This window comes from Miniopterus schreibersii (assembly GCF_964146895.1).
Source record: "Miniopterus schreibersii genome assembly, chromosome: 16".
Taxonomy (NCBI): Eukaryota; Metazoa; Chordata; class Mammalia; order Chiroptera; family Miniopteridae; genus Miniopterus; species Miniopterus schreibersii.
Window position 1 is genome coordinate 3272209 of NC_138116.1, and position 26247 is coordinate 3298455.

Consider the following 26247-nt stretch of genomic DNA (forward strand, 5'->3'; position numbering starts at 1 on the left):
TAAATTAGGTACCAAATGTGAGCTCTTCCACATAATACAAAGACTGCTGGCTACTGCTTTGTAAACACCATTTTACTTACAATTGCTGTGGACTTGTATCCTCTGGAGTGTATAATTACTTTGCTACCTTTTCTCTTTCACTGCTGTGGTTTGGGTTTGCACTTACTTTTCGTTGTCACCCAGCCCCGCGGGACCGTCAGTGCGGGCGGGAGTGCCGACGGTGCAGGGGCCCCAGCACGTCAATCACGGCTGCACAGCGGGGGGGCCGCCAGCAGCGCTGGGCCTGCCGGCAAGACAAACCACTAGCCCCTTTTTCCGCTGTAAAATTCAAAGACCCTTAATAAAATCTGTAATTAGCACAAAAAAGTGTTACGTGTCTTTATTGGGGGTGCTGTGGGGTTTCATTCGGGCTTTGCGCCTTTGATTTGCGTATTTGAACAGTTAGGTCGAGGCCACTTCCCTAAGCTTTGGAATGTGGGATAAGTACCTAATTATGGTTTGACACGTCCATCTTCCAATCGTAACACAAGTCTCACGCGCTCCCCGTCACCACGCGGCCCTCTGAACGGGGCTCGGCCTTGCAGCCGGGGTGCACTGGCCTTGGAGCCCGGAGCCCTCGTCCCAAAGCGGCGTCGAGGCAGCTCCTAGCAACGGGCGGAGTCGCGAACGGAGGCCGGGTTCCGACTAACGGCCGCGGCGAGGCACCCTGGGAAATGTAGTTCATCGTGGCGTCCCCTGTTCCCTTGGTCCCGACAGGTGAGCGGGCCTCGGACTACAACTCCCAGGATGCCTCGCGCCTCGCCTTTCTTTCGGAGACCTGGCGACTAAGAGATTGGCGTCCACAGGGCGCCCAAGCCGGAGTCCTGGCCCAGCTGGGCCCGGACCAGCGACTATGGCTCGGACAGTTCCCAGCGGCAGCGCCTCCGAAGTGAAGGGTGCGTAACCCCGGGGGACTTCAGGGGCTGGGAGGATCGCGGGCTGCGCGGGGGTCGAGATGTGCCGGGCGCGCGGAGTCCCGGGACCGAGGCGGTGTCCGCGGGAGGACCCTCGCGGAGGGGCGGGCTCGAGAGTTTAAACTGGCGCGGAGTCGGCGGAGCGGCTGCGGCGACTGGGCGGCGCCTGTGGCCCTGGGGCTTTCGCGCGCCTCCGTTAGACGTGCGGGCGCCGAGCCGCGGGAGATGCCCGGCAGCGCCCGGCAGCGCCCGGCAGCGCTGAGACCGCGCGCGTCCGCGCCCGTAGGTGTGAGAGCTGCCGCTCCGGGGAGAGAGACACGGGCCTCCAGAGCGGCCCCCGCGGGTAACCCCAGGTAAACTCTGCAGGCAAGAAACACGACGGGCCGACACCCGAGAGACGGGGATGACCCCTCCCCCTCCTTCCTCCCGCGGCCGCCCGAGGTCGCTTCGCGGGGCGCGGGGCGGGGGCGGCGGGAGGAAAACTCTGAAGAAAACAGTCGTCTGTGAACGGGGCGAGCTGGATTTATAGTTAGTGTGAAAGACAGGATTTCCACGGCCCGTGAAAACCGGCCCTGGCGGGGAGTAACCCGCACGCGCACGGCTGGGTGTGCGGAGCGCGCCCCGGGCAGTAGTCGGGCTGCGGCCTGGGCGCCCCGCACCCGCACCCGCCCACCTCCTTCCCGAGAGGGGCGCCCGCCGCCTCAGCGCCCCCTTTCGGGCCAGGGACGCGGAGCTCGGCACTAAGCAGGCCTCGGGAGGCTCCTTGGGTCGCTCGGGGCACTTCAGCGTCTGAGTCGCTTCCCCCCCAAGGAACGGTTCTTTTATGAAAGGAGGTTTCAACCTCTTGGCAGGTGCAGTGGGAGAAGCTTTGATGGGCCTGGGACCTAAGCATGGTTAAAGGTTTTCAGCAACCACTTACAATTTTCTTCCTTAGGGGAGCCTGAGCCTGAGCCTGAGCCTGAGCCTGAGCCTGGGGTGGGCAGACCCCAGATGAGCTGGCCAGCGCGGTGAAGGAGCCGCAAGCAGTGCCCAGAGCCTTGAGATGGTAGGCAGAATGCAGCGGGAGATGTGTGGAAATGGGAACCTGCCCTCTTCGCCCAAGATCGCCAGGGCATGGAGGACTGGGGGGGGGGGTTCGTGACCAGGACCCCAGGACCGGGATTGGTCCCTGGACAGGAGTGACATGGAACTTCCCCTTAAGCAATGAGCCAGCATTTCTTCTGAGCCTCTGAACCTACAGTTGGAAGCAGTTTTAAGTCTGTTGCTGGTATCGAGTCGGGGATACGGGATAGAGGAATAATGTTCCCAGTCACATTGAGTCCCGGCCGGGAGGGTTTGTGTGTCGCTTCTAGAATTCAGGCAAAAGGAGAGACTTCTTCGCATGGGTGGGGGGCGGCACCCACAGTGGCACCCCTGGCTGGTTAGTAGGGGCTGTTTCCATGCTTTGAATGAGTCTATCCTGATGAATCTCAGAGAGCATAAAGGGCTCACATCTCTAAGTGCCATCCGTGCTCCTTTTCCCTGTGGTGACTTGGCAAAAGGCAGAGCAGTTGATTCTGCATTCTCGGTTTCAACGCACATTACTGTTTGTATGATTTCGTTAAAGTGATTTGTTTTTCCCATTTTAGGCATCAAAGACCAAGAAAGGGTTGAAAGGTGAGTGGAGAGATGGAACATCACCCATAAGCCAAAAATAATTCCCCCACCTTGGGTCCAAAAGTAACTTACATGTGTCTGTGTCTGAATGTTCCTGGTGGTTTCCCCATAATTCCATTGTGGCTTTCGTCTTTTAGGGGATTCCTAATGTTGCCTCATTGGCCCTTAGAGTAATCCAGAAATAAACAAGGAATGGGATTTGGAGAAAAGTCCTTCTCGCTGAGCTCTGTATCTAGAAGATCCAGAAGGACTCGGTTGGGGTTAAGGGTGGTGAAGGCACTTGGGCTAGATGTGAAAACTAATTCACTCACTCGCACTTGGGTTCCCGCGTACCCCATGGAAAAGTGGCCAAGGAGGCGTGTGTGCCTCCAGACCAGTTCTGGGGGTCTTGGGTGGAAGGGTTATAGGAGGCTGTCGGTATGAAAGAAGTTTGTGTGTGCCTAGAAATCCCTGACACTTTTCCCAGAGACACGCACTGGGCTTTGTTCAGAGCCTAAAAGACTGGCTTGTTGGCAGTGTGTCACATAGAACATAGGTTCTGCTAAAAATCTTCACCATCTTCAAGAAGGTTGAATTTTTCCCCTGGGGTCTTTCAACAAGGTCATGGGACTTGTTGCCAGAGAGTTAGAAAGCATCTCGTGGCCAATGAAGAGAGAGCTAAGCCTAAGATCCGAGGTCTGAGAGCCCTGAGATCCTGGGGTGAGGGCTCAATACCCATGGCTGTAGGACCATGCTTTCCTCCTGAAGTGCTGCCACTCTTTCTGTTCCAGACTCCATTGATGACGTCCTTGAAGACCTCCTGGGGGATGAGAGTAAGTACCCCTTCCCAGAATTCCCTGATTTAGGCTTGTTTTTTGTTTTTAAAATTTTTTTAATATTTTATTAATTTTTAGAGAAGGAAGGAAGAGAGAGAGAAATATCAGTTGGTTGCCTTGCGCATGCACCCTGACCAGGGATTGAACCCACAACCTGGGCATGTGCCCTGACTGGGAATCGAACCCACCACCTTCTGGTGTACGGGGCAACACTCCAACCAACTGAGCCACACCGACTAGGGCTCTTCTTTTTTTTATAATTGAGATATAATTCACATAAAATTTGTTCTTTTGAAGTGTACATTTCGATGGCTTTTAGTGTATTCACAAAGTTGTACAACCATTACCACAGTCTAATTCCAGAATGTTTTCATCACCCTGTAAAGAAACTCATGCCCGTTAGCAGTCAATCCCCACTCTCCCCCCGCCCCCAACCCTAGGCAACCACCGATCTACTTTCTTTCTCCATGGATTTGCCTCCTCTGGACATTTCATATTAAATGGAATTGTACAGTATGTGGCTTTTGCATCTGATTTTTTTCATTTACCACAAGGTTTTCAAGGTCTCTTTCCATGGCTGGGCAACGTTCCATTGCGTGGATGTGCCATGTTTTCTTTGTTCGTTCATTAGCCGATGGCTATTTGGCTGGTTCCACATTTTGCCCAAGCTGTTAGGAATGATGCTGTTACGAGCATCCCGGCAGCCTTGGACCCTGGAAGTATATTGTTCTGCCTGCATTTCCGTGGGGTGGGGTGGGCATGGGTTCTTCACTTGTCACCAGTTGGCATTTAGGCTTCACCTCCTGCTTAGAAATAGACCACCCCGTCCCCATTCAGGTTTTTCAGGGAATAACATCAGAGCCCACCTGTGGGGCCACCTCCTTCCTGCAGACGGCCCTTCTCGCCGTCGAGAGGCCTGGGAGACAGCCTGGGAGCTCACAGCCCTTTTTGTGGTCACTCTAGGTCTCTGAGCCCAGCAACATCTTTCCTGTTCTCTCTTTTCCAGTGATGCTGCCTGAGAAGCCTGTGAAACTAGCTTCACGAGCCAGAGATAAGACGGGCATAGCCCAGACACTCCCTTCTGCAAGGGCTAGAACCAAGTAAGCACAGGACTGGTTGGGCAGCCATGACCCGGTTCCGTCCAGATGCTCTACCTCCCTGTCCTCTGCTTGCAACTTAACATGTGCCACCCTTCAGTGTCAGCCATCTCATCCTCCCCCCTCAGCTCTTGGTCGGGGAAGAAGACTTTGGGAGTGGAAAGAAAACGGAACTGGAGGTCGGAAGTCCTGGCTTGTAGGCCTGTGCCTGCTGCTTACTGTGTGACCTTGGGCAATCCCTGAACTTCTCTGGGCCTCAATTTCCTTATCTTCGGACTAAGAGGCTTGCCCTGGTTTGGTGATTGTCAGGTTGTTTGTTCTGAGGTTCTCCTGACAGTTGAGCCATAGTGAGGAGCTTTGAGTTTCCCACCCCACCTTCATTTTAGCCGCAGTGTGTCTGCTTCTCTCTCTCACCTGTTGTTTAACAGTTTGGTTTTAAAGAGTCCCTACTCCTTTTTTAAGAAGTTAAAATTCACTGCATTAGGTAGCCTGTGAACTTCCTTTCAGCAGCTCTGTTCCCCAGGGAAGAGCGGCTCTCCAAGTTCACCTGGACTCTAAGCTGTTCTTTTCCCAGTCACCTGGCGTCCTGGGGACGCGGGCAGTGCTCATTCCGCCCCTTTGCAGGTCCCTCCTGGAAACCGATGCCTTCGGCACCACGGCAGGCCTGGCAGGAGCTGAAGCCGAGGTGAGCCTGGTCTGGTGCCTACTCCCTACCCTCTCTACTTACTCCGGGAAACAGTGAGATGGGAAACGGAGGGGCTGCTTACAGAATGGTTCAGAAGGCCCTGAAAGCCAGCTTGTTCACAAGCCAGAGAATCCCCAGGGCTTCCGAGTTTCCGAAGCAACATTCCCTTCCTTCCCACCAGTGGGATGACCCAGGAGGTGGTGCTCCTGGCAGCTGCTGTGGCCCTGAGTGTTGCACCTTCGAACTGGCTCCTATATTAAACTCCACTGTGTCGAATCACCTGCTCAGTGGCAGGGTCTGAGTCCTGTGCTGGGAATGGTCTTCCTGGTGGGGAGGAGCAAAAGCAGCAGCACTTTCTGGGTCTCCACACCTGGGCAGGTTCCATTTCAAACGACACACAAGCGCCACATGAGGGCAGGACGCTCCTGTTCATGCCCCATTGCCCAGGCTCGCCCCTGCCCTAACAGAAGCAGGGCCACTAGGGGTGAGGGCCCTGGGCTTGAAGGGCCTTGACTAACACACGTCCTTCCCTCTGGTGAACTTAGGTTTCAGATGTCTCGGATGCAGACCCACAGGCCCTGCTCCAGACCATGAAGGTACTGGAGCAGCTTGCTAGTCCTGGGCCGGGGGGCGGGGTTGGGAACGGAATTTCTTGCTACGCCCTCATTCTCCCTAGTCTGTCCCTTTCAAGATTGCACTTTGAGCCCTTCCGAGGGCAGGAGTGGAGCTCATCTGTGAGCTATTGCCATCGGCCCCTCCAGGGATGGATCTCTGGTTTATGGAGATTCTCCCACCCAGAGACACATGGGCCAGGCCTCTGGGGACATGGGGCCAGCTCCCATCCAAAGTCTCACCCAGCTACATCCCTCCACACCCCACCACCTGGCGGGAAAGATAGGGAGACTATCTCCTTTTTCTGCACATCTCTCCCCATTGCCCTGCCAAGTCCCCTGCAGTAGAGCTGTCCTCTGATCAGATCAAGACCCAAGCTGATCTTGACAATGGAATTTAAGACATAAATTCTGAAGACTAATCTCTCAGTGCTTGGAGCATGGAGTCACTTAGCAACCACAGCTGAGCACCTGTGGGATCCCTCCCTCCTCCCCCTTTTCCAGGACCTGGACGACATGGATGCGGATCTCTTAGGTCTGAAGAAGTCTCATCTAGCCTCTAGCAGAAGTGCTGCAAAGGGTTCTGGGAAAGAAGAGCTTCCTAGCAACCCCAAATCTGCTGGAGTGTTAACAGCTAGTGAGAAAGGCGAGTAAGACATAGCTCCTCAGATCTAGAGAGGCTTTGGGGACATGGAAGGTGCTTAGAAGGAAGCTTTCCTGTCTTGTGGGTTTTCTCTGCTTGGGGTGGAGAGGCCAAGAGCTAATTGTGTATGAGCATTTATGGTGGGGGAGGGGGACAAGTACAGCTGCCTTCCTGGAGCTGTCCAGTCCCTCTGATTCCAACATGGCAGCTCGTGGAGAAGCCATTTAAGTAAATTGGAGACTTTTATGGTAACCTGTGCATCTCCCAAGTCCATGTCACTAGAGTGCTTGTGACTAGGGAGCAGGTAGCTTCCAGACCACGTTTCCCTGTCAAAAGCCTGTGTGAGATCTGGGGAAGTGCAGACACATCCCAGGGGCATGTCCACAGCCACAGTCCCTCAGCTCCATCTGGAAGAAGTGCATGCATCCTGCACCCAAGTCATTCTGTGGAAGAACCTCAGCCAGCAAGGGCCCAGGCCGTGACCTTGCCTTCTTTGCTTTCTGCAGGGGATGCCATTCCCACCAAGAAGCCCTCTCCCCCTCCCGGCAGCTTCGGGCATCGGTACAAGAAGTTTTCTTTTGAAGGTACCACAGGCCTTCCAGTCCTGCTTCTGGGACACTCTAGTTTGGGGAGAGGAGTAGCCTTGGCAGCGCTCACTGGCCCGAGTCGCTGTGTGTATCAGACAAGAAGCAGGCATCCGGTGCCACTGATTTAGTTCCTTGTGAACCCAGGGAGGGACGAATTATGTGTATTCACCTCAGTATTTGGGGAACTTATTTGCAAGAACTTTGAAGCCAGACATCAAACTGAAGATTTTATAAAGTATAGGAAAGGTTCCTTTCCCTTTGTGAATGCACAGATGTTTGATTTCTCTTCCAATGTCTGGGGACATTTCCAGAAGGCTGTGCCAGCAGCAGAGTCTGTGGCCACTGGCAAGCCTGGCACAGTCACACTGGACCACAGGCCCAGGGGCACTGTCCCACTCCCTGTCCCCGTGCAGAGCCTGGTCTGTGTCCAGATGCTGAGGGGCTTGTTCTGTATCAGTGCAGCTAGGAGAAAAGTAATAACCTAGCAGCCCCTCAACGCAGTGCAGGGCTTTCCTGGAGCGAGTGCACAGTCTGACCTGTGCTTTCCCTCTGCCCACGAGACTTGGAAGACCCATTGGCAGGACTTCTCTCCGACGACGAGGAAGGAATCACCAAGACGCTGCCTGGGACAGAGAGCAAAGAGGCTTTCGGAAAGAGCCCAGCCCCAGCCAGAGATCAAGGTAGGGAGGGCGGGCTTGTGTCTTGTCCCCGGGAAGATGCCCTGGGCATCCCGCTCACTGAACTTCCCAGTGCAGAGCCAGAGACCCTCCAGGCAGGGTCGCAGGACTGAGATTTGGGATCAAGAGATCATTCATCTCTTAAGAACAGGGTGGGGGGCGGGGAGCCTGGGAGTGGGTTGGGGTTGGGGTGGGGTCAGGTCCTGTGGAGGGACCACACATGTTTGATGCCTGCCGCCCCATCCAAAGATCAGGGTTGCAGGGAAATGCTTCTCTCAACCCATCACAGCATCACAGTTGAGGGCTGGATGGCTATGAGCATTGTGCCCTGTGTTCTATCTCCTAGGCCCCTCCATTCCTCTAACCCCTGGGGACACCCCTGTCCGAAAGAAAGAAGAATCTCTTTTTGATGATGAGGATGACCTCATGGCCACCCTGGGGTTTGGAGATAGCCCCAAAGCAGAGAAGAGGCAGACAGGAGACCAGTAAGCATCCTTAAGAGGGGAGAGTCCCTGGCCAGGCTGCTGCTTCAAGTCTGGGGAGAAGCCAGGGGGTGGATATAGAATGGGCCCCAGGAGCCCCTCGTATTCATATGTAGCAGCCCTGTGTCCTGTCCTACAGGGAAGCGCCCCGCCCTGCTCGCTCCAAGCTGGATGAGCTGCTGGGTCGAGGCACTGCCGCCAAACACCTGGCTCGTCTGGGCACTGGCGAGCACCTAGACTTCAAGCTGGACAGGAAGTACCGGAGGCCACAGGGTGAGGGAGCTTGCGGGGTAGGGAGGGGGGTGGGAATCCCCAGAGCAGGTTTCTACCACAACCCATAATAAGAACTAAGCTTTACATCATGATGCACACACAATGCACGTTTATAACCGAGACAAGTGGCATGACAATAATTACCATGTTCCATACTGCTGCTTTTTATTTACATGCTATTTGATTTATAAATACATTGGTTGCAACACATTAAGTTGGTGTTTCCATCTGCTAATAGGTAGCAACTCGCAGTGTGAAAGCCACTGCCGTGTTTCTCGGCGTCGGCCCAGGGCCATCTGTGGACTTGTTCTTGTCACACGCAGCTCATGGCCACCCCAAAGGGTGCTGGGCAGGGCCCACTAGTGCATTTTAGCAGCTCCCCAAGGATCTCTGAGTGCTGGGGTTGGAGACATGGGGCTGACACCCAGCCCCCGCCCGCCTCTTCCAGAGCAGCTTCACCTGCCCACGCTTCACACACCATGCTGCCCATTCAGCTGTCTTTAAACAGCTCTGTAGCCACGACAGGGTTCGACTCCCCTACCCTGGATCACAGGCTCCTTCATCCACAGACAAAGAAGATCCCTGGGGCAATGAGGGCTTCACCTTTGGGGCCTATCAGCCCACCGTGGCCTCCTCTGAGGGCCGGCAGTCCCGCCGGCAGGCAGGCAGGTAAGCGGGCCTACAGGGAGCTTGGCCTCCCACAGGCTGCCCACTGGAAACGGGTAGCCTCGCCCCATCCCACCGACAGTCCGGTTTGGAGGCCCCGCTGCGCAGGCTCTAGGCTCTGCAGTGCTGGAGGAAGAGAGGTTGCCCAGTCCCCCCTGTGTGGGCCAAGTTAGACTCCCCGGTTCCGCTCCCCGCCTCCTCGGAAGGGAGAGAATTATCTCAACTTGGGATTTTTCTCCCAGTATATATTTTAAACTCTATATTTTGAAATAATTTCAAACTGACAGCAAAGTTGTAACAACAGTACAGAGAATTCCCTCCTGCCCTTCGCCGAGACGCAGCAGTTGTTAACATGCCATGTTGGCTGTATTGGCCTTTCTTTCTAAATAACCCCTGCATATGCCAATGCTTTCCAACCCCTGCTACACCGGCCAGTAGGACATGGGCAGTGGCCGATAAAGGAACCGGTAGCAAGATGACTGTTGCCGGAAAACCACTTGATCCAGCTGATTTCCTCTGGACACATGTGCCTGTGGTTGTCCTTTGGTTCTGTTCACTGCACATGGAACTGTCCCCAGTTCACATGATGGGTTTCAAGATGTTTCAAGATGTCTTTTTCATGGTGTTTTACCAACAGTGCTCGCCGCCACTGCTCTGCCTCCTGAACTGGTGCAGGCGCTGTGTTTCCAGGGCTGGCTGTGCTGAGCCCGGGGGAACCGGGCCTCCTTGGTGTGGGCCTTGCAATCACACACCCCCCCCCCCCCCCCAGCAGTGGAAAGGGAAACTGGTCAGAGGTTCTTGGGACAGGCTGGTTGCCCTGTCCTAGACCCCCTCCTCTTTGTCTTGAAGTAGGTTCTCAGCAGAAGGTGGCATGGACCTCAAGGGAGAACCAGGTTCCAAGCAGAGCACCCCAGCAACAACCAGCCCCACCCACCCCAGGAAGGGCGGAGCGGACTGGCTGGGCCTCAGGGAGGAAGATGAGGACCTGCTCCCTCCCCCTCCCACCAGAGAGCCTCAGAGGGGAGGTTCGGCACTGTCCACACCCTCTGTGCCCCATCAGGAGAGCCAGCACTCTGCTCCAGGCCGGCACTCTGTCCCCACTGGGCTGCCCTCCTCCTTGGGGGCAGAGGCACCCCCCAAGGGTGCAGGTTCTCCTGCCAGAGCCAGCCAGCTTTCCCAGCTAGGAGCATCTGAGGAGGGGGAGGAGGACTGGCTGAGCCATGCCTTGTCTCTGAAGAAGTCCCGAGATCTGACCAGAGAAGAGCGTGCTGCCACTTCTAAGGGCCAGAACTCGGTGGGGGCCAGGGGCCGACCCCCTTCCAGCAGGTACTGGTGCGGGCTGCCGTCTCTAGTGGAGGGAGAATGGGGCAGGGTGTGGGTATAGGGAGTGCCACCTCTTCCCTGAGCTCCTCTTCCTCTGGATGATGCAGAGGGCTCAGACTTGGGAAAATTGCCAGGATGGGATGGTGGGAACAGGAGGAGGCCAAGGGGAGGCAGGAAGAGGAACAGCCTCACAGCCTCACGCTGGGGCCTTGTCCTGTCTTCGTCCAGCCTGACCTGGACCCCTACCACCTTCACTTGAACGTTTACTTCCTCAGCCAACCTGTGGCTAGTCCTCAAGGGCTTGAGCATGCAGGTGCAGGAGGGACCTCAGGACCAGCAGCACAGAAGCCGCCTGCCGAGGCTGCCGCCTCGGGGTACGTCTGCAGCTGGGGCCCAGGGTGGAGAGAGGCACACTGGGCGCCAAACCGGGCCTCCTCTGACTTAGGCAGATGGTACATAGTATTCGATACCTCGCATCAGGCCCACTGATTAAGGAGTTTCCAGAAGCCTGGGCCCCACTATACTCCCTGAGGTCTCACTTTGTTAAACTGCCAGCCACTGGGGCCTTTCCAGTCGATGTAATGTGAACCTCTTTTCCTTTCCTGCCACCCCCATCCCTGTGTCCTCAGGTCCCCCATGACTTGGAACCCAGCCGCCTTGTCCCTCTATGCAGGCAACTCAAAGAAGGACACAGCCCCTGGAGGCCTCTCTGGCACTGGTTTGTTTTCTGCTTTGCTTGGGGGTTAAAATCTGGGTGAGAAAGAGGCACTTTGGGCTTCCTTTGGGGTTCCCAGAAGACAAGTGACGCTACACACACACACACACACACACACGCACGCGCGCGCGACCTTGGGCCTTCATGGGCCTCCTTCCTGTTCAGTTCTCTGCTGTCAATTTTTCAGACCCTGCGATGTGTTTCCCGAGCTCCCAGGAACCCACAGGGCTTTCTCTGCCTGTCCAGGTAGGGAGGGCTGACAACTAGATATAGGTCTCAGGCCCATGATGCAATTCTCCCGTGCTCAGAGGCCACACCAGTGGTGTGACCTGATGGTCTGCCAGGATATCAGAGAGTGTACCCGGGCTCTCCCATCAGTACTTTCCTGCACTTGGAGCCTTGTCAGGCAGAGCTGGGTGCTAACTTGCCAATACCAATAGGGACTTAGAGGTGCTGCCAAGGCAGGGTAGCCGGGAATGCTCTAATCAGAAAGCAGGGTTGTAGGTGTCTTGTTCTGTCTAGAAAGCCTCCTCCATCGTGGCCATCCTCCCTCCACACCTCCATGTTTCCCAGGTGTGGGAGTCACTTCTGACCCCTGGGACTAGGGAGCCTGGCCCACAGGATCATGTCCCTGGTAACCCAGAAGCACCTTTGGAGATGGGGCTTGGTGGGCAGCCAGCAGAAAGCAGGGTAGCTGTCAACATTTGGACTTCAGAGCTGACAGAAAGGGCCAGTGTCATAAGCTTTTGTCATTGTTAAGACAGCTGGATCTCAGCCATTCGTCCAGGAATCTGGACTGCTGTTGGGAGGATGCTGTCCTGAGGAAGAAGGGAGACTCATTCTAACCAGACCTGAGTGGGGAGAGCGGTGACCACGTGGCTCTAGGGCCTCATCCTTGGTCTCTAGGTGTCAGGTCCTAACCCCATCTGCAGCCCCTTCTCAGATGCAGGGCCTGTGAGGCCCAGAGATAGCTGTGCTCCGCTGAGTCCCTGCCCCTCCCTAACCTGGGACATGTCTCACCCTCTCCTATAGTCCCCACTCCTGGAATCCCTGGCACAGAGCAAGCTGCCGGGCACAGGATACCAGAAGCAGCTCCTGGCTGCTCAGGTGCAGCTTCAGAGTGGCACTGCCCAGCTCCAGGCTGAGCTTCTGCAGAGTCAAGCCCGGCTGGCAGAGCTGGAGGCCCAGGTGAGGGTCAGGGGCAGCTGACTATGGGTGCAGGGTTGCAATGGGAAAGTGTCACTGTGAGGGCTGGAAGCCTTCCCCAGGGGGCCCAAGGGACTTGCCTCCATGCTGTCTATCTTGCTATCTCAGGTGCGGAAGCTGGAGCTGGAGCGAGACCAGCATAAGCTGCTGCTGGAGAGCTTGCAACAGCGACACCAGGCTGACCTGGAGCTCATCGAGAATGCTCACAGGTACCCCTCCACCTGTGGCTTCCTGGGCTTCCCAAGGCTCATAGCCTGCCCCAGCTGATGTGTTCCAAGAGGCCCTTCGGGTGGCCACCCTCGCCTTCTGCGCCCCACAGCTGGGTGTTTTGTTGGCAGAAGCCGCATCAAGGTGCTAGAAACATCTTACCAGCAACGGGAAGAACGGCTGCAGAGGGAGAATGCGGAGCTGTCCGCCCAGTACCTGTCACACTGTCAGGAAGCTGAGCAGACCCGTGCCGAGCTCACCGCCCAGCACCAGCGGCGTTTGGCAGCTGCAGTGCAGGAGAAAGACCAAGAGATGGAGCGGCTCCGGGAGCTGCAGCGGTGAGGGCACCGCCCAGGGCCAGGCTGGCAGGGGAGCAGGCTTCCAGGGTAGCCAGGGCAACCTGATTGCCATGAGACCCCCACACTGTGACTCAGCAGCCTTTGAACCGAGGCCTGTCCCCTTTCCTTCCATGCAAAGACCCAGGCCAGCACACTGACCCATCCCACCCATGAGTGGGGGGAACACTGCCCCTACAGAGGTGGGAAGGGGTACCCACAGTGCCCACGTTGTTTGTCTGGGCCTGGCAGCAGCAAGCACATGGGCTAACTTAGCCCAGGTCAATCCACTCACCTTCTGGAACTCTAGTTACTGGATCGACCCTGGAAGTGGTTTGTGCTGGGTGCCTGGTATAGTTGCCATTCTAGGTTAGAGCAAAACTAAGAAAAGGTACCTAAGGGAGCTGGCTGATGAGGGCAGAGCCAGCCTTTTAACACTACTCAGTCCAGACGTGCCTGCTTTTCCTCTGTGTAGTGTCCTTTGCTGAATAACGGAAGGAATCTACCCCTTAGATAGTGGATGTGGCATTAAGGCACCAAGACAGATAAGGCTGAAGAGCCAGGGAAGCTGAGGCAGTGCCTGGAGGAGGAGGAGGGGAGGCCTGGGAGCAGTGCACCCAGAGACACGCTCCTCCCTCGGGAAGCTGCCCACAGTCCACCCTCCCCACGGCCCTGTAGGGCCTCCATCCTGGAGATGCGCAAGGACCATGAGGAACAGCTGCAGCGGCTGAAGCTGCTGAAGGACCGAGAGATTGATGCCGTCACCAGTGCCACCTCCCATACTCGGTATGTGTCTGGTCCAGGCCCTACCCACTCCAAGGGGGTGGTGCTGCGGTCCCCAGGCCACGGTGACCAGATCCTCCCCAGGTCCCTGAATGGCGTCATTGAGCAGATGGAGAAGTTCTCCAGCAGCCTGAACGAGCTGTCCTCCCGTGTGGAGGCCTCGCACCTCACCACCACCCAGGAGCGGGAGCTGGGCATCCGGCAGCAGGACAAGCAGCTCCGAGGTACCGCATAGGCCTTGCATCCCTTCCTTCTCTCCCATCTTGGTGGGAGGTGGGCAGACAGTGAGTGCCCTGTGGGCCGCCCCTAGCACTGCAGGAGAGGCTGGGCCTGCAACAGCGGGACATGGAAGAGGAGCGGAGCCGGCTCCAGGAGGTCATCGGGAAGATGGAGGCCCGCCTGAACGAGCAGAGCCGGCTGCTGGAGCAGGTGAGGCCACCTTCATCCAGGCAAGGCCTGTCTCCTACGGCCCCCAGGGAATGTCCATAGTACTCTGAGCTCACCTCCTGGCCTCAGGACTTCCCTCTGAAATGTCTCCTGCCTTTCCTGCCCACCTCCGCAAGTGCCCTCGCCCACTGCAGCTGAGCCCCTCTGCCCATCAGCTGCACGTCCCACTTTCTCTCCAGCCACTTGAATCTGTCACAATAGCTGATGCCTGTGACCTTGGAAGAGATGTTCTTGCCTAACAGACACATTTTGAATTCCCTGCATATCTTTCACACAGAAGAGTGAGCTCTATTCTTCAAAGAATACCTTTTGTTTTTTTTACTAGGTTATAACATACATTTCACTGAAAAAATTAAACTACAGAAACAATAAAGAAAAAATGGAAATTATTCACTAGCTAGAGATAGCCACCGATGATATCATGTATGTCCTGTGGACATATCAACATGTAGATATGGATAGTTTTATATTATGGACCATATTTATTCAGTTCTTCATTTGGTAACTTTATTAAGCCCCTGCCTCGGTCCAGGCCCAGTCAGCTTCTAACCTCATGCTGTGTGTGTCCTGTGTTCCCTGCCATGCGCAATGTCACTCTCACCCTGTGCTTTGCCTGCTTGGTTGCTGGGAAGCAGGCAAGGCCAGTGCTCACTGGTAATTCAGAGACCAGAGATGCTGCTGCCTCTGGAGCCTCCCAGCAGAGGTCCCTGAGCCATTAAGCCTTGGTGCAGTTAATCAGTGGCTGGACCCTTAAGCCTTCTCGGGTGTCCCTCATTTTGCACCTCTCTGGAAAGGAGGTGTTTGTGACATAGGTGGGAGGTGCAGATGGCTTTGCACAGCAGGCAGGCTTGACTGGGGGCAGGTGGAGCACACAGGGGGAGCTCATTCTCAGCCCTGACCGGCATCAGGAACGCTGGCGGATGAGTGCTGAGCAGTCCAAGGCGGAGTCCACACAGCGTGCCCTGGAGGAGCAGAGGAAGATCATGGCCCAGCAGATGGCCATGGAGCGGGAGGAGCTGGAGAGGGCCAAAGTGAGTCCAGCCACACCATATTCAGCTGCTGTCCCTGCCCTTATTCCCAAGGATGCTCACCCCTCGCCTTTGTGCCCTTGTCCCAGAGTGCTTTGCTGGAGGAGCAGAAGTCTGTCATGCACAAGTGTGGGGAGGAGCGGAGGCGCCTGGCAGCCGAGTGGGCCGAGTTCTACGCACAGCAGAAGCTGAGTAAGGAGAGGGCTGAGCGAGAGGTGGAGCGGGTGCTGCAGGTGGACACCCATCGGGAGGGCACCCTCATCAGCCTGGCCAAGGTAGGACCCTAGAGCCGCCAGCCCTGCCTGGTCCTCTGTCTGCTCCTCCATCGGGATGGGTCTGCTTAGCAACAGGCACAACAAGAGTATCAGAATTAAAACCACAATAATCATAGAATAATAATAGCTTCATTGTACTGTCCTAGGTGCTTTATACATGTTGCTCATTCAATCCTCATCATGTCCCCATGACTTAGATACTCCAGAGATGAAGAACCTGGGGTTCAGAGAAGTTGAGCCCAGGGGTGAGGGGTAGCACCCAGACATGGGCCCCCCAGGCCTGTCTGACTGATCCTGGGACCCCCTATCCCACCGCACCCTCCCAGAGGCAGGGTCAGGTAGAGCCACAGCCACGAGGCAGGCAGGCTAGGGGCACTTTGAACCCTGAGCAGAGCCCAGTTCAGGACAATACAGTGGAAGCGTTGCCATCTCCAGGAGCAGGCAGAGCTGAAGATCAGAGCAAGTGAGCTCCGAGCCAAGGAGGACCAGCTGGCGGCTGAGAGGGAGGCTCTGGAGCGGGAACGGCAGGAGCTGCGGCTGGAGAAGGAGAGGGTCAGCGCTGCCGCCCTAGGCATCAGGCGCCGAGCCGAGGAGGTGGAGAGGATGAGCCAGGTTCCAGGCAGCTCAGCTCGGGGCATGGCAGGGGCTCGGGCAGTCCTGACCTCAGCCAGCCTGGCTGACCCTGGTGGCCTGCCTGCAGGTGGCCTCAGAGAAGTACCAGGAGGGAGAGCAGGCATTGCATGAGGCACGGCGGGTGCAGTCGGAGCAGCAAACCCGGCTACAGCTGATGCGACGGCAGCTGGAGCAGCTGCAGCAGCAGGAACAACACATGCACCAGGCAAGGCCCCTCTCAGCTCTGGCTCCTGCCAGTCTAGCTCCACTGACACCCCCCCCCCACCTCCAGCCTCCCACCCTCACAGCCGTGACCTTCTCTCTGGGGACGGGGAACAGGAGCATCTGAATCTGGCCCAGCAGAGGCTGCAGCTGGACCAAGTCAGACAGGACCTGCCCTCCAGCCCCATGGGGCTGTTTGCCAAGGCACAGGGCCTGGCATCCTCTGGCCCAAGTGGTAAGTGCCTCTACAAGAATGGGACTTTGACCACTGGGCGGGGCAATGTCAGGAGCATCAGATCCATGTCTCCCTCTACTCAAGTTAGGGGGCTAGCTGGGTTTTAAAGTTATCTTGTTACTACTTTTTTACAGAAGCAGTGCATGTTCATTATAGAAAATTAAATTTGAAAATGGAGGGAGAAAAACTTTTTTTGAAAGTTACTCTCAGCCGCACTTTCTAGAGAGAACTACCTTTAACATTTTGGTGCATAGCGTTCTAGACTGCCATGTGTGTTTTTAAAAACAAAATTGAGCCTGGCTGGTGTGGCTCAGTGGTTGAGCATTGACCCATGAACCAAGAGCTCACTGGTTTGATTCCCAATCAGGGTACATGCCCAGGTTGTGGGCTGAATCCCAAGTAGGGGGTGTGCAGGAGGCAGCCAATCGATGATTCTCTCTCATCGATGTTTCTCTATCCCTCTCCCTTCCTCTCTCTCTAAAAATCAATAGAAAACATTGTTTTAAAAAATTGACATCTCATATATTGTTTGGTACTTTGATTTTTTTTACTTGGAAATATACATATGGAGCATGTTTTCGTATCAGTAAACATTTAACCATAATTTTTAATCAGCATAAGTTTCCATTATGAGGCTGTTCCATATTTTTTATTTTCTATTGAGTGATTTTTTTGTCACTAAGATAAAGAGCACATTAGTAAAAATATTTGTACATACATCTCTGCACCTCTGATTATTTCCCTGGAATAAAGTCCTAGAATTGGACTTGCCAGGTAAAATCCCCTGAGCATTTTCAAAAGCTTTTCAGAGTTAGTGGATGTGCCAGAAGATTGGTTCTGGCTGCACCCACCCACAGTGGTAAGAAGGCCCCCGCGAGACAGGCTGTGGCCGTCCTGTCCTCCCACCAACACTTGGTCCCTGACCTCCTCAGCTTTTTCAGCCATCGTGGCTCCTGTTCCCGCCAATCCTCAGGGCAGCCAGCCGCCAGCCAACCTAGGCCCTTCACTCCTCCACGCCAAGCTGGTGCTGTTGAAGCACACAGCTGAGCAGGTAAGCATCCCGTAGCAGGGGTGGCCCAACCCAGGCCTGCCATTCCCCCTGATCCCAGGGGTCTTCATGGTCACACTGGTGACAGACAGCTCAGGGCAGTCAGACAGGAGCACATCCTGGCCCTGAGGAGGGCTGAAGCCACCCCTTGGAGGAGAAAAGTGCACATTGCTTAGTGACCATCTCTGAGACCTGCCCTGTAGGCCAGATTCTGTTCGAAGCCATTGCTTGTATCATGCCAGTGGAACCTCACAGTAAGCCTGTGATGGTAGTTACAGCAGTTCCCACTCACGGAGCATTTCCTGTGTTTCAGGCTCTGTACTGAAACTCTGCCCTCCCCAGCTCTACAAGGCAGATAATGCTGTTCTCTCTAGTTTACAGACAGGCTTAGAGAGGTGCAGTCATGTGCTAGCAAGTGGCCTTGCCAGGACTGAGACCTGGTCTCACTTCTCCCTCCAGGTCCCTCCTTCAGCCTCCAGCTTCCCAGAGCGAGGGAGGAAATGGGGAGGGGCCCTGAGTGAGGGCTGGCTCACTAGCACCTAGGGATCCCCCTCTCAGTCCCTCGAGCCTATGTCCCTGTTCACAAAAGTGGTACAGGAGGGAGCCAGAGGGTGACTACTCACTCAGCTCTGCATTTCAGGACCGAGACTTCTTGGAGAATGAACAGTTCTTCCTGGAGACCCTGAAGAAGGCCTCCTACAATGTGACATCCCACTCAGCCTGAAGGGCCCTGCTGCCTCAACAGAAGACTCCGACCCTGACACTCTCTCCTGCCCACTGGCTGCCAGTCCAGGGAGGGGGTGCCCAGGGCCTGATAACAGCTCTGCCTGTGGACAGGGTGCAGGGGCATTCCTTCTGAGCACGCCAGCCGTGGCTGAAGCTGCAGGTGTCCCCGTGCCTCTAAGGTTTGAGGTACAATGGCCTCTGGGGAGACAGTGCTGAGAGGCTCAGCCCCAAGACACTGTCAGCCTCAGCTTTGGTTCTCTCGCCCTGAAGATGTCCACCTGGGACCCCAGGGTCCACCTGGGCTCTGTGGACCCCTCCCGTCCTCTGCAGGCAGATGGTTGGGGGATCTTTTCACCTGCTCCTCTTCTGAGGCAGGGTGTCTTCTCAAGGGATGCCTAAGGCCAGCAGAGACAGCACAGGGTCCCTTCCCTACTGGGTGTGTGGAGTAAGACCACATGTTTTGAAGGGTCTCCTATCCTCCTGGCCACAGGTAGGGGATGCAGGGGCAGGAAGGGTGCCGTGCCCAGCCAGGTTTTCTCTCACAGTCCGACGTGCTCTTGGGACTCAGCTAGCCCTTCATGCTTACCCAAAGCCCGAGTGATTAGCTCGGCATGGACACTGGCTTTGCTGGCTGCTTCTCACAGGCTCCCCAGAGGCTGGCGGAGGGAGGGGTGGGGAACAGGACAGGAAGGCTGCTTTTGTGTTCACCTACCACAAGGCCACAACTGGGTGGGAATGAAGACAGAGCCAGGCCTCTGCCCTGGGAGGGTAGGAGCACTGGGAACCCTGAGGGACGCACCCAGGATGTCCCCTAAGGTGGGCACATTTCCACTTGTGGTTGGGCCAAGACCGGCTGGAGGGGTACCAGGAGGAGAGGGGTAGGAATTGCAGTTACTTGTAAAGCGGCTTCTCTCGGTGAGCTTATGACCGTCCATGGAAAGAACATGTCCTCGAGCAGGAAGAGCTGAGTGGGCCTTGAACAGGCAGTTTGTGTGTCTGTCTCAGAACAGCTTTCAGAGGGATCTTACTTGTTTACCAACAGTTTACACCATGTTGGACCCATCAAAGTGCTATATATATTTTTAATCCAGCCAGTTCGTTTCTTGCATTATTTGATTCAGAGATAGCCCTTCCCTTTCCTGTTTTACAATTTCACTGTGTATGCACGTATGTGTCCACAATACAGAATATTGATTTGTGCGTTTAAAAATCGATCTAGCGCTGGCCAGCGTGACTCAGTTGGCTGGAGCACCGTCCCATACACCAGAAGGTGGTGGGTTCGATTTTCCGGTGGGGGCACGTGCCTAAGGCGCGGGGCGATACCTGGTGCGTGGGGGAGGCGCAAACGTTTGCTGGCCGGGCCTGGGACCCTCAAGCCTGCAAGCCACACTCCGCGGGCAGCGGGACCGAGGCTCAGGGAGCTCCGCCTGCCCGGTGGCCGGCCGCGGGTAGGAGCCCCAACCGCTCGCAGCCCGGCCCCGTCACTCAGCACTTCCGGGGCGGGGAAGCCAGCCGCTTCCGCCTGCGGGAAAGGACCTCGAGCTCTTCCCGGAAGGAGTCGGGCGGGGGCGGGGCCGCGGCGGCGCGCTCGAACGCTATTCCAGTCGCCTCAGCTGCGTTCCAGAGGCCGGGGCAACGCCGGCCTGAGGGAAGATGGCGGCACCCATGTGGCGAGCAGCACTGGGCGGAAGTCGGAGGTGGCGGGGCCTCAGCACGTCGGGTGAGGGGTCTCGGGGTGTGGTGCCCATTAAGCCCGAGCCCTGGGACTCGAGCCTGCGCCCGCCCGGCCTCCACGGGGCCGGGCCGCAGCCGGCCTGAGACGTCCCGCTGTCTGTCCGCAGCCGCGCTGAGCCGCCGGACCCCGCCTCTGGGGCCGATGCCCAACGAGGACATCGACGTGAGCAACCTGGAGCGGCTGGAGAAGTACCGCAGCTTCGACCGCTACCGGCGCCGAGCGGAGCAGGAGGCACGGGCCCCGCACTGGTGGCGAACCTACCGGGAGCATTTCGGGGTGGAGTCAGGTGCGGGCCTTGGGGCCCCGCCGGCGGCCTCCGGGAGCCCGGGGGGAGGGGCCAGCCTGCTCCCTGTCGGCGGCTTTGTCCCACCGGGATTTTTCACACCCGTTGGTCCCTTGCTTGGAAAAGTCCCTCCCCCACTATTAGAGTTCCACTTGAGATATCTCTGCGAAGATCTTGACCGCCCCCATTCCGAGTCAGCGCCGCCCCGTGCTCCTGGAACACCCGGCGGGGAGCCCTGCCGCCCCGCAGCGCACTTTCCTTTCGCTGCCTGCCTCCCAGGGGGCGAGCCCCCTGAGGACGGGCCCTGCCGTCTTAAGCATCACTGGGGCCTTGCCCCCGCGTGGGGTGCAGTGCTCTGCGGAAAGAAATGGAAGGGCCCGGGCAGGGTGGCTGGGGAACGCGGCCCCTGAGCAACTTACCAGTGCGCCCTTTTGGAAAGCCTTTCCCAGGCAGTGTTTCTGGTGGTTAAGGGCCCGGGCGGGGAATCTCTACAGCCCTGCTTGAAACCCGGGTCGGCCTCTTAGGAGGGACTTCCCTGAGCTTCAGTTTCTTCAACTATAAAATCAAATAATTACGTCTAAGCCACAGAATTGCGAGTGTTAAAGGACACAGCCCATTGGAAATCCTAACCTAATCCACCCCTAAGAAGGGTTCAGTGTGTGTTAATTGTTATTGTCTAGTGTAAATGGGAAAAGGTGTTGGGTTGAAAGTTCTCTAGGGCCTTGCTACTCAAAGTGTGTCTTGGGACCAGCAGCACAGGCATTACCTAGGAGCTCCTTAGAAAAGCTGTTTTCATGCCCTGGCCGGTGTAGCTCAGCTAGAGCATCATCCTGTACAGGGAAAAGCCTTGGGTTCAATTCCCAGTCGTGGCACATGCCCAGGTTTGGGGTTCAATCCCAGGTCGGGGCACAACCAATCCATGTTCCTTTCCATCTTCCCCTCCCCGTTTCTCCCCCCCCCTCCTCTGTCCCCCACTTGCCTCTAAAATCAATAAAAAGTATTTCTCAGGTGAGAATTTTAAAAAAAGAAAAAAGAAATTCCGTTTCAGGCCCCACTCTGACCTGCTGAATCAGAATCCGAATTTTAACAATTTCCCAGGAGACTTGTATGGCTTGTTCATTAAAATAAGAAGTGCTTCTTTTGTTTTATTTTGTTTTTTTTCTTGTTAATCCCCACCCGTGGATATTTTTTCCATTGGTTTTTTAGAGAGTGGAAGGGAGGGGAAGAGACAGAGAAAAACATGGATATGAGAGAGAGACATCGATTGGTTGCCTCCTGCACTCGCTGTGACGGGCTGAGGTTCGAACCTGCAACCCAGGTACCTGCCCTTGACCGGGAATCTAACCCAAGATCCTTCAGTGCGTGGGCTGACACTAACCACTGAGTACACTGGCCAGGGCAAGAAGTGCTTTTTTAAGTCCTTTTAGCTTCAGCTAGTCTACTGAGGACACAGGTGTGTATCTGTGGCTGGCTGTAAACAGGCTTGAAGGTGATCCCAACCATAATTGGGAGACATGTGCCTCTATTTCCCTTGACCTAGTTCTAGACAGACAGGGTAACTAGAAAGTGCAGCCTCAAACTTATCCATTCTGCTTAGCAACTGGACCCTGTTCAGGTCTGTGAAGCAGACTACATGGTATGTATTAGTTTTGTGAATTAAAGGGAAAGCTTTAGCAACAGATCTAGGGCAAGTGAGAGGACTAGATAGGGACAGGTGGCTTTACCAAGAATTGATCCCACTTCCTCTAACACATCTTCCCTCCCTAGATCCCAAAGACAAGATTGACATTGGGCTGCCTCCACCCAAGGTCTGTCGGACCCAACAGCTACTGGAGCGGAAACAGGTCCTCCGGGAGTTGAGGGCCAATGTGGAGGAGGAGCGGGCTGCCCGCCTCCGCACAGGTAAGCCTCCCAGGGGAGAGGGCCCTGGCATGTCCTTGCCCCCACCCTGGTTCCCAAATGGCATCATTCCTTCCCAGCGTGCATTCCACTGGAGGCTGTGCAGGCTGAATGGGAGAGGACCTCTGGCCCCTACCACAAGCAGCGTCTGGCGGAGTACTATGGCCTCTACCGAGACCTGTTCCATGGTGCCACCTTCGTGCCCCGAGTTCCCCTGCACGTGGCCTACACCGTGGGTGAGGATGACTTGATGCCTGTGTACTACGGCAATGAGGTCACTCCAATGGAGGTAACTGCTGGTTGTGCCCCTTCTTGCCCTGTGTGCACAGACATGTCCCACTGCAGGACCACAGGGCCACACATGCAGAGCCACAGACAATTCCTTTTTTTAAAAAAATTGATTTTTAGAGAGAGAAGCATCAGTGTGATAGTGTATCATTGATCAGCCACCTCCCGCATGCGCCCACCCCCACCACCAAGGATGGAGCCTGCAACCCAGGCCTGTACCCTGACCAGGAATCAAACCTTGATCTCTTGGATCATAGGTCAGTGCTCAACCGCTGAGCCATGCTAGTTGGGCAACAGTTCCTTTTTGAAAGTATTTTTGGAGGTGGTTTTTATGGTGGTTAAGGGCACAAGCGTGGCATCTACATGGTCTGATCCAAAGTTTTATTGTTCAGTATCTCTTTGATATCCTAGTAAACACCATTATAATTACCAAAAAAGAAAAGAAAAGAAAAGCAGCTCCATCTTGGCTGGCCCACTGTATTCAGAGTGCCTTTCTCACCTGTTCATTGACATGTGGGCCTTCTGTGGTTCAGCTCTTGGGATAGGCAACTCTGCATGGTTCCTTCTATAAGTTTCTCTTTGCTGGCCTGCCTCTAGAGGGGCTGTCAAGGGTGTTTGGATCAGAGTGGGCTCTCCCTTCTCCAGGGCTCCCTCAGACTCCTGCTCTCCAGAAAGGAGGTCTGTTTATAACAGCTTGTCTGTTCCTGGTAGGGGTGACTGCTCCTTCTTTTTTTCCCTATCAGGCTGCCCAGGCACCACAGGTGACCTATGAGGCAGAGGAGGGCTCCATGTGGACACTGCTACTAACCAACTTGGGTAGGTGTCTAGGGTACACGGGGCCTCTCATCCTCACCACCCATGAGCCAGGGCCCTGGGGGGCTGAGGGAAGGGCCCGGTGGAGAGCTCCAGCCCCAGCTCCTTTCATGGGCCTCAGTCGGTGGGTCTGTTTATGTGCAGATGGACACCTGCTAGAGCCAGATGCCGAGTATGTCCACTGGCTGGTGTGAGTACCTGGGGCAGGGCAGTGGGTCAGAGTGGGTCAGGCATGTGGGGAGGCCCTGGCATCCTGGGAAGAGCTACACTCAGCCTTGGCTCCACCGTGGATTAACAATGGGAGTTTGGGTTAACCTCCCTCCCCTGGAGGTGGCCCCTCACCTCTGCTTCCTGAGATTGTCAGGGGCCTTATGATCCAGTGGCTGAAGACAGGTACAGAAGAAAAGCAGGCAGTGGACCTCGGCTGCTCCTACAGGCCTCCTGGTCTCCCTGAACTCATTTCATCACCTGTAAATCTAGGATGGTGCCTCACATTCCTTAACCACCCTGAGGGGCTCTGTAACAACCAGATGGGAGAGGGACCATGAAAGGCCTCTGGCAGCTGTGATATGCTCAGGTTGGCCTGCCTTTTGTTTTCTCAGTTGCTTTTGGCTCTGAGCACCAGGCCAGGGGACAGAAGTCAAGCAGGTGACTGCAGCTTTGGGACTTCTGGGTAATCGAGGCCAGTGATTGGGAGGTGGTTTCTGTCATTTTTATTCAACTGCAGTTGCCAACCTGTGCAGCAGGACCCTCTGGGGCTATCTTTTAAGGCGGGTGCAGTGGCCATCCCCGTGCCAGGTTGGGCAGAAACTGACAAATTCCAGAGCTTTGGGAAATGGAGAGAAAAGCAGCTCAGGTATCATAGTCTCCAGCCTGCATGGCTGTGGCAGCCCCACCGGCTCCCCAGGGCGTAGCAAACAAGCTGCTTGGCTTTGCTCTCACCCTGACTGTCTCTGGGACCCTAGCCCTCTGCCTCTGAGCCCCTGAGGTTCACAGAGCTCCACCTCCTACTCAGTCATAAAGTAAACATCCTTTTAGCGTCTGTGTCCCCCGGAATTGTTTCAGCCTCTAGTGAGTACATGGTGGGGATGCTCCTGCTGCCACCTCTGTCCAGTGGCAATTAACGGATTACTCTTCCTCCTACCAGAACCAACATCCCTGGCAACAGGGTGGCCGAAGGACAGGAGACGTGTCCCTACCTGCCCCCTTTCCCTGCCCGGGGCTCTGGCTTCCACCGCTTTGCCTTCCTGCTCTTCAAGCAGGAGAAGCCAATCGACTTCTCTGGGGATACTCGGCCCTCGCCCTGGTAATCGACACCCCACACACATGCCCCCACACCTCCTACCCCAGCCTCAGGCCAGCTTCCCAGCAGTGGTCAGTCTTGCTCAGTCCTCTTTGCCTCTCTCTTAACTCATGACCTTAGGCTGGCAGACAGTAGTTGTGCTAGGCAGGCCCTAAGGGGCTCCTCAGGATTGCCTGTGGGGCGGGGGTGGGCTGTGGGTTCTAGTATCCCTTCCCCACTCTCACATTCCCCCGTCTTCCAGCTACCAGCTTGCCCAGCGGACCTTCCACACTTTCGATTTCTACAAGAAGCACCAGGAAGCCATGACTCCAGCTGGCCTGGCCTTCTTCCAGTGCCGCTGGGACGACTCGGTCACCCACACCTTCCACCAGCTTTTAGGTAGGAGCACAGTGGGCTGGAGGAGGGGAGGTGGCTGGTCTGAGCCCACAGACCTCTCCCAGCCTGACCAGTAGGTCTCCCTGGTTACAGGGAGTCAGCCATTCCTCAGGTGGGCTGGCTGGGTAGCCCCAGCCTGGGGACAAGACAGGGGCTCAGGCCAGCCACAGTTGCCATCCACATCCTCACTCTTCCTGCAGACATGCGGGAGCCCGTGTTCGAGTTTGTGCGGCCACCCCCTTACCACCCCAAGCAGAAACGCTTCCCCCACCGGCAGCCCCTTCGCTACCTGGACCGGTACAGAGACAGTCATGAACCCACCTATGGCATCTACTAAGTGGCCAGACTGCCACCCACCTCAGAGGGTGGGCTGGACCTCTCAGGCCACTCTATCAGGCTCTGCAGGAAGTTAACCATAAACACACAGGTCCCTGGGGCCAAGCTGTGGGGTTTGGGGCCCTGTCTGAGGCAGCCCCTCTGTTGCCCTCCCAGCAGGCCCAGGGCCTAGGCATGAAGAGGCTCTCTCCAGGGGTGGTGGCAGGGGTGGTGCATGAATAAAGATGATTTCTGCTATAGCTGGTCTAGGTCTGTGTTCTGGGAGCAGCCAGACCCCCCCCCCCCACCGTGGAGTTGTATTGCTTCATGGGTGGAAAGAGGGCTGCCCCCCACCCCGGGGGGTAACCCCTCACATCTGCCTCCTATGGGTGTCGGAGGCTCTGCGATCCAGTGGCTGAAGACAGGTCCAGAAGAAAAGCAGGCCTCTGGAAAGAGATGTGCCCATTGAGCGTTGGCCCCTAACTGGCTGCAGGGTGCAGGCTCCTGCCCTCTCAGGCCTCAGATCTTAGGCACACACAGCCCTGCTTGGGCCTAGGAAGCCCCTGCACCCTCCCTGGTTGTTAGGGTATTTCTAACCTCTAAAGAAAGACTGTAGCCAAGCAGGAGATCTGTGCACCTTTTCCAGAACGAGCAACTTCACCTATTTACAACACACAAGACAGTGCTGCTTTGTGTTGTAAAGCAGAGGGCCCACACGGGGTTCCCAGTGCAGTTGAAGAGTGCTTTCGGTTTCCATTAAAGGGGGTATTGAAAAAAACCACTGGACTGGTCTGTCTCTTGGTGACCACAAATATCCACTTCACTGTTGACACCCTGACTTGGCAAATGCCTGAAGCTCAGCTCAAGGAAAAAGTGCAGCAGGGTCCCCCGGGTCAGAAGAGAGCACTTACGGAGTACTAGCTGTGAGC

At 56.0% G+C, this 26247-nt stretch overlaps 2 protein-coding genes across 6 annotated transcripts; both read left to right on the forward strand.

Annotated features, from left to right (window-relative positions):
* Positions 1-806: 806 nt before the first annotated feature.
* On the forward strand, positions 807-19521 carry FBF1 (Fas binding factor 1). Of its 5 annotated transcripts, none has more exons than XM_081161771.1 (30): positions 807-935; positions 1888-1998; positions 2582-2609; positions 3380-3421; positions 4431-4524; positions 5146-5206; positions 5752-5802; positions 6322-6463; positions 6967-7044; positions 7608-7727; positions 8071-8209; positions 8346-8479; positions 9049-9148; positions 9995-10471; positions 10744-10842; positions 11098-11186; positions 11371-11429; positions 12216-12371; positions 12498-12598; positions 12728-12934; positions 13610-13717; positions 13799-13938; positions 14025-14143; positions 15070-15192; positions 15279-15464; positions 15900-16076; positions 16165-16302; positions 16416-16533; positions 17466-17584; positions 18222-19521. In XM_081161771.1, the coding sequence occupies exons 2-30, from the start codon at positions 1996-1998 to the stop codon at positions 18303-18305; spliced, it is 3492 nt and encodes a 1163-aa protein (XP_081017897.1). In that variant the 5' UTR covers positions 807-935; positions 1888-1995; the 3' UTR covers positions 18306-19521. The 5 variants fall into 5 exon arrangements, with proteins under 5 accessions (XP_081017897.1, XP_081017898.1, XP_081017895.1 ...); XM_081161772.1 differs by having other exon boundaries at positions 812-935; positions 9998-10471; XM_081161769.1 differs by lacking the exon at positions 807-935 and having other exon boundaries at positions 1902-2017; positions 2580-2609.
* Positions 19522-19853: 332 nt separating this feature from the next.
* Positions 19854-25581, forward strand: MRPL38 (mitochondrial ribosomal protein L38). The gene is made up of 9 exons (XM_081161774.1): positions 19854-20027; positions 20149-20328; positions 22093-22227; positions 22305-22513; positions 23256-23328; positions 23470-23515; positions 24473-24631; positions 24870-25006; positions 25204-25581. Exons 1-9 carry the CDS (start codon positions 19961-19963, stop codon positions 25338-25340), a joined length of 1143 nt encoding a protein of 380 aa, XP_081017900.1. The 5' UTR covers positions 19854-19960; the 3' UTR covers positions 25341-25581.
* The last annotated feature ends 666 nt before the right edge of the window (positions 25582-26247 follow it).

Excerpts from the sequence above, each read along its gene's own strand:
- FBF1 (XM_081161769.1), top strand. The coding sequence starts at position 1,996 with ATGGTAGGCAGAATGCAGCGGG. Across the intron at positions 8,480-9,048 it reads GAAGTACCGGAGGCCACAGG|ACAAAGAAGATCCCTGGGGC; the intron begins GTGAGGGAGCTT and ends CTTCATCCACAG. Across the intron at positions 12,599-12,727 it reads CTCATCGAGAATGCTCACAG|AAGCCGCATCAAGGTGCTAG; the intron begins GTACCCCTCCAC and ends TTTTGTTGGCAG.
- MRPL38 (XM_081161774.1), top strand. The coding sequence starts at position 19,961 with ATGGCGGCACCCATGTGGCGAGCAGCACTGGGCGGAAGTCGGAGGTGG. Across the intron at positions 23,329-23,469 it reads ACTGCTACTAACCAACTTGG|ATGGACACCTGCTAGAGCCA; the intron begins GTAGGTGTCTAG and ends GTTTATGTGCAG. Across the intron at positions 25,007-25,203 it reads CACCTTCCACCAGCTTTTAG|ACATGCGGGAGCCCGTGTTC; the intron begins GTAGGAGCACAG and ends CTCTTCCTGCAG.